The 15,826-nt window shown below is 39.4% G+C and overlaps 1 protein-coding gene across 5 annotated transcripts in view; it reads left to right on the top strand.

Annotated features, from left to right (window-relative positions):
• Positions 1-15,826, top strand: part of HECW2 (HECT, C2 and WW domain containing E3 ubiquitin protein ligase 2) — a 170,691-nt gene that overhangs the window by 91,574 nt on the left and 63,291 nt on the right. For all 5 annotated transcript variants that reach the window (XM_064433896.1, XM_064433895.1, XM_064433894.1 and 2 more), the window contains 2 exons: positions 2,157-2,264; positions 13,759-13,853. In XM_064433896.1, the coding sequence (XP_064289966.1) occupies positions 2,157-2,264; positions 13,759-13,853 (203 nt within the window). The remainder of the gene's footprint in view (positions 1-2,156; positions 2,265-13,758; positions 13,854-15,826) is intronic.

The following is a 15,826-nucleotide window of genomic DNA, read 5'->3' as shown; positions in this document are numbered from 1 at the left end:
GACAGAAATTCAGAGCTAGAGCATGTTAGATGAGATGTTTACTGTCAGGAATGTGTCTTCATTTACCTAGATGAAATGAGAATGCTGAATAGTTTAAAACTCTGTGTTTCAGATAACTGGAATTTTTAAAGAATCTGCTCACTTTTGGTAGTGATCTTTTGGATAACCAGGTTTATATGGTGGACCAGAGCAGTCACTAGTGTAGTGTTGCTGGAAGTTAAGCTGTATCTCATGGTTTCTCAGTGTTCTGTCTGGAAGAAAACAGGGGGCCTTGGGATAGGAAGGCACAAGTATAAAAAGTAAATAAATTCATCCACAATGCATTCTTTTGGTTAGTGTGTCATTGCAAATCATGTAGAGATTTTTTATAAGGTCTGTGGGGTGATTTACAGGTTGTACATTCAGTGTTCCTCTTTATACAACTTTGGAAAAAGCCCCAACAAAACATGGGTGAGATACACCTTTGTTTAGTCTGAAAGTTTTTTTACTGTAATGAAGACTAAATACATGCAGTTTAAGATTTTACTGCCTGTGTGCCTTTCTCGTGCATGCACTTTGTGTCCTATCATGTTGATTCTGCACGAGAAGTTAAGCCTGAGGGCATTACAAGCTTGAGGATCACAAGTGTTAGGAGAACCCTCCTGTCCCTTCTCCTTGTCATTGAGATAATTGTGAAGTTCTCCTGGACTTGTCATGATTTTGAGGTGTTGAGACATCAGCTTTCTGAAAATTCTCAAAGTTATCCATGGCTGGAGGCATGAAAATGTCAGTAGCTTTCCATGACTCCTTCTTTATTCTCCAGAGCTCTTGTAGGTTTTGGGCAGTGTGGAAGTTCTCTTGAGCAGCCACAGAAGCCCAGTGTGTGGTCGTGTTCTGTGTGTTGGTTTGGTGGGATGAGATGTACAGACTGCACTCATCATAATTCAGTGGGGTTACTGCTTGTACACTGAGATGAGCCATCAGAATGAAAGGGAGGAAGAGAAGCTTTAGTGTGAGTTCATATTTTTAAGATAAATGTAAGAAAGCTGCATTTTTTATTTTTCTTTCATAAATAGTATATGGATGTCTAAAATGTAGGTGACAATTCTGTTATCTCATGTGAGAGTTCCTACCAAAGCACAAAGGAAAGTGCTTGAATGGATATGAGCTTCATGAACAAAGTCACAGTAGACTAGGTTCTTAGTGAAGTCTTTAAATTTGTAGAATGCACTCAAATGTATATAACAAAATTATTTTTTTAAAAGTAAAATTAAAGAATATGTAGTATCACTGGAAAGGATTAGGATGTTGTATTTGACATCTACATTGAACTACATAGGTGTAGTTCTTGTCTAGTCTAGTTAAGAAACAGCTGCTGAAATGCACTGGTGAAATGTCATAATACATACTTCCAAAGAACTTCCTGTACAAAAGAGTTATGCTGGATTTATGTCAGCTTTGTCCATGTCATCAGAACTAACCTTTGTGCCCTTTCAGACAATTTCTTGCCCTGGTTTTCTTTCATTCATCTGATGTTCTGGGTGTCTGAATACAGGCTGGAAATAAAAAAGCCCTAAGACTTGTGTTTGCTAGGACAAAAATCTCAATTTGAGAAGGGATAATACTGATATTGCTAAGCTGCTCTGCAGATACTATTTGCTTTGAATGTTTTCTCTAAATGCATTTTGCTGAATCTCTCCTTTCTAGCTCTGGCTTACTGACAGTTCTGCACTTTGGGCCTCTAACAGGATACCCCTAGTTACAATTCTGCATTTCCCAGGCAGGGAATGAATGCTAGATTTTCACATCACAGAGCAGGACTGGTGTACAGCATGGTGTGGTAACTCTGTGATGCAGTTTCAATCAGCTATACACTCCCAATAGCCTCTCTGTTGGATTAGGGAAGTTTGGAATTTAATACTGTACCTTGGCAGGTCACCTTTTACAGGAAGCCATATATTTACTTTGGCTGTGTGTCTGTCTGCTCACTCTGCATAAATTGATCTATCAAGTGTACAAGAGAAGCTATTTATTTTTGCCATTAATTCAATTTCTTTAATTTTTTTAATTTAATACAAGTAATTTTTTTGTATCTGGGCCTCTTGAAACAGGAAGCCAAGAAAACTTCTATTTTAAATACTGCTTGCTGAAATTATTTTTTGTCTTCCCTCCTTCAGATGAGAACTCTCCAGCCAATTTCTGGGATTCCAAGAATCGGGGAGTGACTGGCACGCAAAAAGGACAAATTGTGTGGCGAATTGAACCTGGCCCCTACTTCATGGAATGTGAGTACCTGTTTATGCAGTGCATATTCCAAGGCAGGTCAACGGAGTGCCATTTGATATCCATTTCATCAGTCCCTCTGATGAAGCAAGGGAATTAATTGTATCGCTCTTAGGGGGGAGCATTTTCTAGTGCATTTGCTGGACATGTTGAAAAGGGAGTTGAGCTTAGATTTACATTTGTATTCTAGTGTTGTTCTTAGCACATTTCACTTTAAGGGAGGAAGGAGTTGCCTTGTGTGGTGTGATTAGTATATACACCTTGAAAGATGAAGTTCCTTACCACAGAAGTTGCAAGTTTCAGCTGGCCAAATATTAATGGTAAGTTTGTGTGAAGGAAAAGGTAGTAAGCTAATCGTGCTTGCTGATGTTTGTTAGTGGGAAGGTTGGATTTGAGTCTAGGAAGTGCCAATGTCCTGTTCAGTTGCAGCAGAATTTCTCAGCTGAAGATCTGTTGTGCTGAAAAATCCACTGGGCAGTTTGGAAATACTGAGAGTCTTTATGTGACTGAAATAAAAAGCCTTCGGTTGAACTGTGTTGGTAGTTGACTGCTGTGTTGGTAATCAAACTTCAAACTGAAGAGCTACATGACTCCCTCAGACAACCAGGATTTATAGGAAGCTGAGCTACTCTGCTGTGGGCTGGGTTTTTTTCTTTTTTTTTTTTTTTTCCTTTTGGATGAAACTATGCTATCCTACTATATGAAGCATATGATCTGTAAAGAAACTGAGGTTCTAATCATAGGACGTTGTATCAGAGCTTTCTGGAAACTCTGATGTGCCAAGCATCAAAGTGGCAATCAGTCCCAGAAGAGCTCTGAGTTGCTCTACCACCTGTTTAGCCTCGCAGTAATGAAATCTCTTGCATAAGTTAAAAAAAAATAAAAATACTCCCACTCTTTACTTCACTGCAGTGAAGTAAAGCACTGCAGTGCTGCTTACTTGTAGGTCTTGGCAGAAATTTTTATTCTAATTACTGATAGCACAGTAATACATGTATTTCGAGAGGTGTTGTATGCCCTCTACTAAAAATCCCTATGAAAGCTTCCTTTTGTAGAACTCATCATTGAATCTTGCCATGTTGTCCTATGTGTTAAACAACACACTTAAAAAAAAAAGGGGCCTGAATAGTATAAAATTAAATTCCATTTCAGGAGTTCATTACATTACAATGATTGGACTGAAGACAATGCTCAAGAAAATAATAAAGATAATTAACTTCCCTGGTGCCAAAGACACTGGTATATTAAAGCAGATTAAAATGTCTGTTGGCAAAATTCATTGCCTCATCTTTCTTGTACATGAACTCCGTCAGTATTGTTGCCAATACGGGCAGTTTGACTTCAAGGATGTTTGTATCTTTTAGCTGGTTATGTGTTGCTCCAAAGGCTCTTGAATAATATTTCCAGTTCAATTCACACGAGTAACCCAAACTGATGCTTCAAGTACTACTAGTTTGGACTTAAAACCAGCTGCAGCCGACTTTGTACTTTGCAACTAACTGCACGTCACAGTCAGCTGAAGGGAAGTGCAGGATGTGTGTTCTTTAGTCATGGTGAGCTTCACTAACAAACAGCTCTGCTGCCATACAATGAACAAGAGACAAGCAATTGTGCAGCAGCTGAGAGCTGTAAAGGGAGTGTTTATGAGCATATGTTGCTATAGCACATAGTATGGTAGATAAATATGTCCCAGTGACACTGGTGTTTCTAGTGAGAGGTCAAAAACTGCACTGAAACATGTTACCGAATTTCTGATGCCACTTTTTAAACGAGAGGTGTCCACGGATCTGTGACCATGTTTCCTTGTAACTTACAGGTGGTGAAGCAACACTGATGGAACTACAGGCAGCTGCTCTTTTCCTTTTCTTTTCTGTTCCTCAGCTCGGTAGATCACAGCAGGGGCAAACGCAGCAGGTGGCTGCAGCCTCCAGGTACAGCCATGCTGTCGCTGTGCCAGGCCAGGTGTGGAAAGAGCTGTGCTGGGGGGTTCTTACCATGCCCTGCAGATCTGGCACTGCCCAGCCTGTGCCAAACTTCGCTCCCATGTTAACCTTCTTCTTCTGTTGTGGTGCAGATATGATTTGTCTCTCAGTCTAGCACTGCACATGATTCTAATGTCACAGCAAGAGGGAGAGACAAATGAGGAGTCTAACGTTATCAGTAAACATGTGCCAGATTATTAGATTTAAGGTATTTCTGATGCTTTAATCCACTATTGTTTTCCAAATTTGGGAAGAAGCTCTCAAGATGTATATTTCTTATGTTTAGAAATATCTTTGCTGAGAGGTAAAATATATGAGATACAGGTCATAGTATATGGGGTTTATTGTATTTACTCCTCACAGTAATGACTTCAGCAGACTGTTAGCAGTATCCCTGAGTTTCTGAAGCAGCAGGTCCATAAGGGGGTCAATGTCTGGGGGACCAGCATGAACAAAATGTGTAAATGGATCAATCTAAACTCAATTGGAGACTAGCTACAGCATAGGAACACTCGTTGCATCCAGTCTGCTCTCAGCTGGAACTAGCATTTGACCTGCTCAAGTGTGGTTTTTATTGGAAGGTTTCAAGGACAGAGATGTTGTGGGTGCTCTAGGTAACTTGTTCTATTGCTGCAGTATTGTTCCATCTAAAAAGATTTCTGACATCCAATATGAATGGCTGTAGCTTAAATTTGGGGCCACTGCCCCTTTTAAAATCTCTGATAGAACTGGAAAGAGTAGAGATAACATTTGTCTTGCCTTAACCTCCTCTTCACGAGACTAAACAGGGCAAACTCCTTTAGCCTTTTCTCATGTGTCACATTTTATCCATCCAGCCACCTTTGTAGCCCTCTGCTTTTCACTCTCCATTTTCTCCATGCTCTTGAACCTAGGGACCCAAAACTAGACACAGTGTTCCTCACCAGTACCAAGTAGAGGGGAACAGTACTTAATTGCCACCTATATGCTGTGATACCTACATGATTGCAGGTTCCCTGCTCTGTACTGTGAAACCTACATGATTGCAGTTCCTTTCTCTACCTGTACTCAAGGAGAGGAAGGGAATGTTTTCTGCAAGTCTGAGAAGCATTGAACTTGCTCTGGCAATGAGAATTGATGATGCTCATTAACAGAGTTATGCTAAGTAACTACAATAATCCTTTAGGATTTGCACTCAAAAGTAGCGTAAAATTGTCATGGTTTTTTTTGGAAGAAAAGAATGTAAGTTACTAATGTTGGATAATGAGTTGTGCTCAGTCAGCATGCGTTTAAACCAGAGGCTCTGGATGTGGGTTTTCCCTGGCACTGTCACAGCCAAGGGACATTATGTATCTCTTCACCAGTAACATCTCTGGAGGGTGAAGTGCAGAGAGTTATAGCATTGCTAATGAGCCATATGCAAACAAATCTCATGCAGAGGAGTATTTCCATTTTAATTGCATTAATGTTAGTCAGTGGGAGTCATCTGGGTTAAGCCTTGGACTCCTTCTGCAAAAAGATTTGTGTCTTTTAAGAAAAACATTTTATGCATTAATTTAGGAAGCTCTTTTTCCATGAGCATAATTATAAACTTATTTATAGTTTCACCAAGGTCTCTCAAAATTATGCTTATGTTTAAAGGTAGATTTGGATAAACATTTTTCTGAATTTCACATTACTGTGTGTCTGTAGTCTTGTAACTCAGTGTTATGATCACTTAATTTATTCCTCTTAAAAATCCCTCCCTGGGGATTCAATATCTCCTATTTTTCCAAGAAAGTAACATGGAAAGGCATAGTTTGCCATCTGCTCTATTCAGATCAAGCAACCTGCAGAAAGAAGGGAGGGGAGAGTTTCCTCTTCATACTAAAAACAGATGTTAATTCCCCTCAAAGCATCCAAAATTAGCAAAATAAGGATGATCAAAGAAAACTCTATTTGCTTCGGACAAAAATCAGCACAAAAATTCTGTAGGCTCTGCCCTGGAAGGGAGAATCAAAGGAATCAACAGTGAAATAAAAATAAATGAACTTAATGTATTCCAGAAAAACAAGCAGCTTCTGAGGGGAGGGGCTGAGGAAGGGGAGGGAGGAGATATTGTGCAGAGGAGAAGGAAAATATTTGCAGAATACCAAGTCCAGCTCACCATCACATACAGCCAGTGTCCTTAAGATGTCACCTTGAGACAGTGTGAGTGGCTCTGAACTGCAGAGCCAGCCAGTACAGAGCCAGGTATTCCTCTTGCTTTTCACTGGGGAAGGAGCAAAAGTGCTTTGTAGGCATGAATGGGAACTCAGTCATTTTAGACATTCAAGAAGGTGAGTTTGAGGATCAATATGCCTGATATGCTGTTTCCTCACATAGCAGAGGTGGCTTTCAAACATCCTGCTCTGAGGCTTGCTAAAATGTGAGTGAAGGAAAACAATGACTCACTGGATGGCTCCATCAGGCTTTTTTTGGTGTGTAAACTACAGAAGGATTGCTAAACACAGCTCTACAATTGTCATCCTCCTGTAAAAGGAAACAAGTTCAAGGGGTGTTATCCTAAACAGGTAGCAGTAGTGGGAAAGTGCCACACAGCTTAATGCTTTTGCAGTTAGTATGGTCATCTGGTATTTAGCATGGCATCAGGCTGTTCAGGTTTCTAAGTACATTGGGGCCTTTACTCTCTGGTGCAAGAGAGGTTTCAGTTGCCCCAGAAATTATTTCAGATGGCAAGTGTTTCTCTGGGTATAGCAGTCTGTGAGCTTGGGATGGAAGTGGCTCCCTTTGGGGTATTGTTGGAAATAGAGTGGATGGTGATGGTATTCCATATGGAGAACAGTGGTAACAGAAAGATGGAGTGAAATGATCCATAGGAAAGCTGGTGATAGAAAAAATGCATGAGAAGAAGCCTGAGTTTTATTTGGTACTAGCTGGTAACAGCTGCTGCTCATCCATAATCTGCAGCTTCCAAGTCAGTTTCTGCAGTACAGGGAGGGACAGGTCATGATGGAGATGCCATGGCAGGGTCATCAGCATAGGACAGTCACTGCCATGCAGCAGGTAACTGGTGCTTATGCACTTCCATATGCAGTGTGCCCAGAAGTGAAAAGCTGTACGTATCCCAGTAGGTAAAGCAGGGGAGTGGTTACAGTTCAGCACTATGGATGGGCCTGTGCTCACTCTTGATTCTCTGCCATAGTCCTGCCTGGTTGGGCTTGGGCTGAGAGCCTGCTTTGAGAGTGTATTGGCCTTGTATTTATAAGTTGTAGTTTTGGTCTCATGAGTGTTAATTACAGGGTCCACAAGAAGCACCTTCACCTACTTTATATACCTTTGTTGTTATTTATACTGTTTGATGTCATAGTCATTACTGTCAGTAGAATAGAAATACATTGATTTGCATATATTTTCTTTACCAGTGCTATGGCTTTATGCTGTGAGCAATAATCCGTAGTGGCAGCTGTTGGGATTCATCCAGAGACTGCCAGTCTTGTCACATCAATCATTTCCAAATCCCCCCTGGGATGTTTGTGGTTAAATTACTTCTGGTGCCACACTGCGATACTTGGATGCAGTGACTGCACAGATGCAGTGTGTTGAACTAAAATCTTGTTTGTGGCATAGAATCACAGAATAGTTGGAGTTGGAAGGGACCTTTAAAGGTCTCTAGTCCAACCCCCCTGCAATAAGCAGTGGCATCTTCGATAGGTCAGGTTACTCAGATCCTTATCCAACCTGATCTTGAGTGCTTCCAGGGATTGGGCACCTACCACCTCTCTGGGCAATGTATGCCAGCATTTCACCACCCTCACTGTATAAAGTTTCATCATTATGTCTAATCTGAATCTACCCTATTTTAGTTTAAAACCATTACCCACTGTCCCTGGTAAAAAAATTTTTCCTTATCTTTTTGATAAGCTCCCTTCAAGTAGTGAAAGGCTGCAGTGAATTCTCCTCAGAGCTTTTTCTTCTCCAGGCTGAGCAAACCCAACTCTCTCAGACTTGTCTTCATAGGAGAGGTGGCTCCATTCCTTCAGTCTCTTGGTGGCCTCCTCTGGACTCACTCCAGCAGGTCCCTGTCCCTCCTGTGCTGGCCCCAGAGCTGGCCCCAGGGATCTAGAGGGAGCAGAGGGGCAGAATCCCCTGCCTTGCCCTCTGCCCACGGGGCTTTGGATGCAGCCCAGGACACGTTTGGCTCTCTGGGCTGGGAGTGCCCATTCTGGCTCACGTCCAGCCTCTACTCCACCAGCTCCCCCCAAGTCCTTCTCAGCTGGGCAGCTCTGGATCTGTTCATCTCCCATGAGTAAGAACATGAGCAGACTATGAGATATATTCAGAAAACATGGTAATATATGTGTTTGCATTGCACTGGTATCATGTTAAAAGTGAGGATTTATGTGGAGTTCTTGTATTCAGTTCCTATTTCCATGAAATTATAACTTTTGCAAAAATAGTGTATTAGGACTGAAATGCCTTACTTTGTAGTTAGCAAAGCAGACTCACAGCTCTCTTTTTTGTTAAATGCTGATAGATATTGAAGGAAAAACAATATGAGTTTAATAATTGAACTTCATATACTTTTAGCTTTTAAGGACTCGTTGTAACTAGAGGTATGAACAGAGTTTATTTTTAGTAATGGTTTTGACCATAATGGTTAGTGTTAATGAATGTTCTATGAATGTAGTTCATTACTTGTATCCAATCTTTATATTTTTACTATTTAAAATTTTACCAGTTAGATTCTGTAAAGGTCATGGTTTTCTCACATGGAATTGTTCTGAGCCTGGAACATTCATCTGTGCAGTGCCCTGCAACCAGTGCCCTTTCAGTGGTTTGTCTGGGGACTCATGGTTATTGTCCCTACTCTATTTATAGACATATTCACTGAGTTAGAAATACTTCTATTATTCTTCTGCTGTTTTTCTATGTTGTCTCTTAACAGCTATTTTTGAGTATCAAAAATAACTGAAACAGGATCAAGTCTTGTATTTTTTTACATTTGTGGCAGGCTTTGTTGACTTCCTTATTCACATAATACCCCAGTGTTTTGTTTTAAAGGTTAGATTGTAGTTAAATACTTTGCCAAAATGGAGCATAATAGTCAGTGCTCATGACTGTAAATAAGAATCTCTGATGACAGCAAAGTGTGTGGGGCTGGTGAGGATAGGGATGCTGTGTTACCTGAACAAACATTTGTCCACATTCCCTTTGAAGCAAGTTAGATGGAGAGACCACTGGGACATAAGCATTTTCTGTTATTGATCCTACTTTAGCTGAAAAGCTTTCTGTAAGTCACTTTGTAGATGGCCTGCCTAATGTTCCTGTAAAATAAATTCTGTGATACACCTGCTGAGAGAGATGGCAAGTACCTGAGGGCTGCCAGCTTTGACCCTTGCATTCTGCTGCTCTTTGCTACTGTCCAGTAGGAAGCAATCAAAAATGCACACACTGAAAGTGATGCAGAGAAGAGAATGCTAAATGTCCAAACAGAAATGTTGAGTTCAGTGAATTGTCACCCTACAGAAAAGTTCAACAGGCGGGAGTGCTAAATATCTGCAGCTGTCTGTCAGGCTCAGATGGTAAGAAATGGGATTTAACACAGTTTCTTGTGCATGGATTGTATCTCCCTTATAGCTTTGTAAAGCGTGAATGTGAGTGACTTCATTTGCTCTAGTTTTCTTAAATAAGTTTTGCAGAACGGGCTCTCATATTTTTCCAATGAGTTACTGTGCTGTCAGCTTTTTCCCCAGTGAATGTTGGAGGACATATGTTTCTGTCTGCAGAGAGCCATGGATTCAGCCCAAGTACCTTCTGGGCACTCAGCTGCAGTGGCCAGGAAGTTTCAGCTGCTGTGCAGGTTCCATACAGTGAACTTAGAGCTCTGTTTTGCTCCAGAGACTGTTGTAACCTCGCTTGGATTTGACTTCTTTTTGGAGATATGTCTGCTTATCCCTTCTCAGTAGAGATTATTCCATCTCTAATGTAGGTGTTTTGTTTGACTAGGGTCTGTCTGGAGCACGCTGTTCTTACAGTAAACTCACCTGCTTTCCTGCATTATCAGTCTCCTGGAAAGAATGCATTCTTCAAGGATTATGCTCATGTATTTATGTATTCTTAGTATCTTTCTTTAATAAAGCATTCTTTTGATGAGCAGAGGTAAAGTATTAAAGGCAGTAAAAAATAGTTAGTGAGGAACTTGGGGAATTAATGATGTTTTAAACCCAAGCTGTTATTTAGTGTAAACTGATCCCTTTATTATTGAAGAGGCAAAAGTATATGGTCCATAGAGGTAGCAGCACTATAATTGCATGCAGGTGTTCTTTTGAAATTCAAATGTCAATGTCTGAGTCCCAGAAACCTTTCCTGATTCCATTTTTATGTAATGGAGCTATAAGACTATGGTTATGAAATAGTAACAGCTATTAGCTTTAAAAGAAAGGGGATTATGGTTTCACAGAATTTTCTTATTAATTAACATATATATCACTTTTTATATGGCCATGTGATAGCTTGGAAAGAATCATAAATCCACCCAATTTAATTTTTTGCTTCTTTTTAATTAAAGAAGGAATTTACTGGGGTCTGTATGTCTGCAGGAATGTCAATTATAAAAGGACACATGTAGGATCAAAAGTACATTAATTTTTCCCATTAATGAAAATTCTTTTGTGTTCTGAAGCATCTTATTTTCTTTAATAATACAGCAAATAGTCCTGTGGTCAGGTGCAGATGTACCTCCTTTGCTGGGTTTACTGCTCTTAATATTTTCATTAGAGATACCATGCAAAGCAATCTCATTAACCTGTTGAGGAAGAATAAGTAGGAAAGAAAAAAAAAAGACAAGTGCCAGTTTCCCCCCTGAAGGCAACACATAAAAAAAAGGTGGCAGGAGAAATGAAAGAAACTGGGAAAACTCTGTTAGTGACACATCCTAATATGCATTTGGAGTATGGAATAGTTCAGAGGAAGCCTATGTGTTAATATGGTATTGAACTCATTTCTCAAAATACTGAAGTCCTGTTTGCAGATAATTGAACTTACTGCTGCTGAAGAAGTCTTTGTGTTTATGGGGCCTTAGAACACATCTGAGCACACCACCTGTAACTGTCAGAACAGGCACAGATACTTGTGTCCAGTAGATCTAGAGGTCAGGAATCCGTCAGTCATCAAGGAAAACCTCTTCTAATCAAGATTTTTCTTTCTGATAGCACCACACAAGAAAAAAAAAGCAACATCCTCAGCTGCTTTGAACTTACAGGGTTCCTCTGAGATTTCTTCTTCTGTTAACATTAACTGCAGTTTCTACCATTATTAGCCAAAAAAAAACCAAAAAACACTTTGGTGTCTCTTACTCTCTGAAGTGTTTGTATTGTTGCTCTGTATAAGATCCAGTCTTGCAAATCCATGCTCATTTTGCCAACATCTGCGTGCATATGGTGGGTAGCCCATTTTTCAATTTTGTGCTGAATTTCAAGCACAGATTCTCTTGTATTAATCCCACTGACACAGTGCTAACAGCTGATCTGCTATTCCTCTAAATGCATGTGTGAATGCAGTGCTGTATAAAGCCCAAACTGAACCAGTGCTGCTTCTGCTGGCTAGTGGGAGAAAAAGTCTCATTGTCATGTGTTTAAGTGCTCTGCTTTTTCTAATTATTTCTAGCAATGAGTCCTGAAGTTTGGTATTTTGTTTGTTAGATTGTATTTTTTTAAATTTAGTGTACCTGAAATAGATTGTCAGATCCATTTCTTGAATCAAGCATTGTTCTATCACCAGCCGTATACAGGTATTGAAAAGTTCTTTATGCTCATAGAAGCCATTGAGAGAAAGAAATATGAGGATGCAAAACTTATAGTATTGCATTTCAGCCTGTAGATAAATGTACCTTTAGATAAAAGTGAGAGTATTTGTCCCCTGTGATATTATGGATTTTCCATGGACAGAACCAGCAGTTGGTAACCTTTCTATTACTAGATTCTATTTGAAAGTGATGAATTGAGAGAAGAGAGTCACAACAGACTGGATAAACAGTAGCTCCAGAAACTCTCTGAAAAATTAGGCTTAGGTTGCACTAAAAGTAAGCAAGGCAATAAAAGTAAGCAATATAGCTGGAAATTGGAAGTCTTGGTTGGAATAGTACATTGTCTTAACCATGCTCTCATGTAGCCATAATATGTTCTCAGTGTGAATAAGAGATGCTCAGGCTTGAGTTCTTTTTACTTAGTAAGTGCATTTTACAATGTGGAGAGTCCAGTACACGATATAAATCCTCCCAAATTTTGCAAGTGCTGAACCTCTGATTTTATGTGAGCTAGAAATTCTTGTGTGTCCTGGATATAAGCATTGTTGGTAGGTAAGCAGAATTGCTCAGTTCAGGAAGAAACTAACCCATAGTCCTGCCTGAAGAGTTTTAAGTCTCATAAACCTTTGTAGGTGATTAGAAATCCTGTTTGCATTTTGAATTTTGCTGTAAAGCTTGTGGTAAATAGAGCATGTTTTGTCTCTGTGTGAACTCATCTGTGAGGAGGAGGAAGTGGGCTCAGCAGCTTCTCCACCTCCTGATTCCCTGGAGGCACTGTCAGCCAGACACTTTCCTTTGAAGGGTTGTTCTGAGGTGTCTCCTCTTTGTTCTGAGAGGAAGATAGTAAATAAATGTTGATATGTAACTGTAGCAAATTTTAAAATAAATATTTTTGACTGAGCATGCTTGCAGGGTGGGTTTCTGGGTAGGGATAAGTGGGTACCTCAAACCTCAAGGAATCATGCCATATATGTCTCAAAATCTTATACCAAACTCTGGGGTTTTGTACTTCAGGACTACTGACATATTGTTAAACCAAGCAGAGGAATTGAACTGCCAAGACTTTCATACACATCCTCTGTCTGAACTGGCTGCTGTAATTGCCTGCCTTTGGCCATTGCTGTCTGCCTGTGGCCATCTCTGTACCCAGAGGTAAAACCCTCACCAGCCTTACACAGAAGAGTTATCCCAATGGAGAAGGAAAACAGACATTGTTCCAGATAGGGAAAATCCCACAGGATCAAGGGCAGCCATAATTATAGCTGTTCTGCTTGGTTGGAAGAATGCAGAGGAACTACAGGGGAGGTCAGGCTTCAGTTAAACATAATACTCTTTTGTTTGCTGCAAATGCAGTTTAGCAAACAAAACTTTAATCAGTGGGACCAGAAACATAGTTCAACATTTACCTTTCCTGTGTTCTGATATATAAAGTGATTCCAGCTTCCTTCAGATATGTGTCACGTTCTTCCAAAGTCCTAAAAAATCATCCTAGTGGCAAATGTCTCATATACCTTTTTCAGGGCTGATGATATAGTAGCAGAAATACAAGTTGCAGAATTGGGTAAGTTCTAATTTTTGTCTGTTTAGAATGACCCAACACACAACAAGGATATAACCAGCAGTTCTATTTTTAATGTCCTGTTAGAGTATTTCTGAAGATAGGTCACTGAATGCTGGACCCTTTTGCTGTGTCTCCTTTGTTTAGGGTCAGTCATGAAGTTTTTAATGTGGTTTTTGTTTTCTTTTCAGCTGAAATAAAGATCTGTTTTAAATACTACCATGGTGTTAGTGGAGCCCTCAGAGCTACTACTCCATGTATCACTGTGAAAAACCCTGCTGTGATGGTGAGTTTAGCCTATTTGTTCATTATATTTGTAGATGATTTATTGATAGGTTTTATAAAATGATAGTACTAATGATGGTGTTAACTGTCAGACCAACCTATCAATGTCTCCTATTTTTGCTATTGACAGCAATTATTTAAAAAAAAAAAGTGCTGCCTTACAAAACTATAAAAACTGGAAAGTGATTTTCATGGCTTTGAATTGCTCATAATAAAATAACAGTGAAAAGTCACTGAGCTTAACTGAAATCTTTTATGCTAAGAATTTGCTTGCATTCAGTTTTTTGCTACTTACAGTTTTCTGTAATTTAACACCATAAGAGAAATTTTTCTCACTAATTATATAACTGAAACCATGTCCAGAGTCTCTGTTTCTTCCTACTTCTTAAATATTTCCTAATATTCAGTATGAAACTGTTGCAGAAATAGCAATTTTTAGTATGAATTAAACTGGACAAGAGTCTGCTCTTGCAAAAATTACTGAATTCTTTGAGTGTTCCTGTACCATTGAAATTTAGTAATTCTCTGATTATCAAGAAGTATTGTCTGACTGCATTTGTGTTATGAGACTCGTTTAAGTTTTAGAGGAGTTTTTTTAGTTGTTTACATAGCCGTGGAATAGTTGTTAAGCAGTGGCAGAAAAGGCTTCCAAACTTGTACCATGGTGCTTTTGCTGCAAGTAATTTATCTAACAGGTTACTTCTTCAGCTAAGCTTCAGCAAGTTTCACAGTGCATTTGATTTGTTGATGTTAGCTGCCAAATATTTAAGATCACAGCAATCAGGGTGGTGTCCTGACAGCTGCAGTGTTGAGGATGCAGTAAAGCAGAAATTACTCAGACTGCATAGCATTTATTCTGATCTTGGGCTTTTTCAGTCTTGTGTATTATATATAAGTGCATTCTGTGGTTATCTGACACTAAATGTGCTATACTAGACTTTGTACCTCAATATACTGAATGTGTGTGGGCTTTCTCTTAGAATTAAAAACCTAGGTGGTAGCATCATTTAATTTTCAGATCTTTGTCACATCTCAGTAACATCTCAGATGCATACAGACTCGATACTTTACAGGAGAAAATGTGTCATGGTTAATGAGCCTGCCAGCTACTGTCTTTAATCAATTTATAAACTAAAGACAGGTCGTCTGATTTTGAGCAAGTGGAAAAAATGCATCTCAAAATAACCCTTATAATGGGCTGCATGCTGGACTGTATCGTTACTGAGAAGCAGAGTGATTATACTGAATGGAGAAACCACTTGAACTTTTGTATTTTCTTGACCTTATCATGTTATCCTCCAGTAGTTTTGAGATTCATTGAACAAAAGGACATCTGAACTTCTGTCATCTAACTAGGCATTTAATGACTTGGTAGCTACCTGGAGAGCTGTCTGTGAGAGTCACAGTAATTCTTGAAGGCTTATACCAGCTTTTGCTGTATTTGAATTTCTTTCTTTTAAAAGGTAATGCAGGGTCCTGGGTATTGTACAGAATTCACACATCTGCTAGAAGGGGTAATTTTATATAAACGTTTTTGTTTGCATGAACAGTGTAGACTTCCAGAAATAGTGAGCTGTTAGTTTTCTTGATGAGAATGTTGTATGACAGTTGAGGTAATACTTCCTAAAAATGTCATACTGGGTTAGTTATGTGTAAGTAAACCTATTGTTAAACATTAAAACGTCACTGCATTTTCGTGGTTTTGGTGTTGAGCTTAAGCACTGTGCAGTAGAGATCACTGGGTTCTCTTGGTATTGGTTCTGCCTTTTCTTAGAGAAATGCTGTTTGAGGAAGTCGTAAGAGAATAATGGTGTGCTCACTCCCCTTTTTATGGTGCAATAAATTCCTTGCTTACTGGATTTTCTCATACTGATGCTGTATCACACCAGGTATTTCAGTCCATCATATTTTTGGATAAGCAGCTAACATTCTATTGTGTTACTTTGGCTCAGGGGGAATGGAAGGCCTGATGGA

Source organism: Passer domesticus, chromosome 10 (assembly GCF_036417665.1).
Source record: "Passer domesticus isolate bPasDom1 chromosome 10, bPasDom1.hap1, whole genome shotgun sequence".
Classification (NCBI taxonomy): domain Eukaryota; kingdom Metazoa; phylum Chordata; class Aves; order Passeriformes; family Passeridae; genus Passer; species Passer domesticus.
The sequence above is the reverse complement of the archived record's forward strand: the minus strand, read 5'-3'. Positions and strand labels throughout refer to the sequence as shown.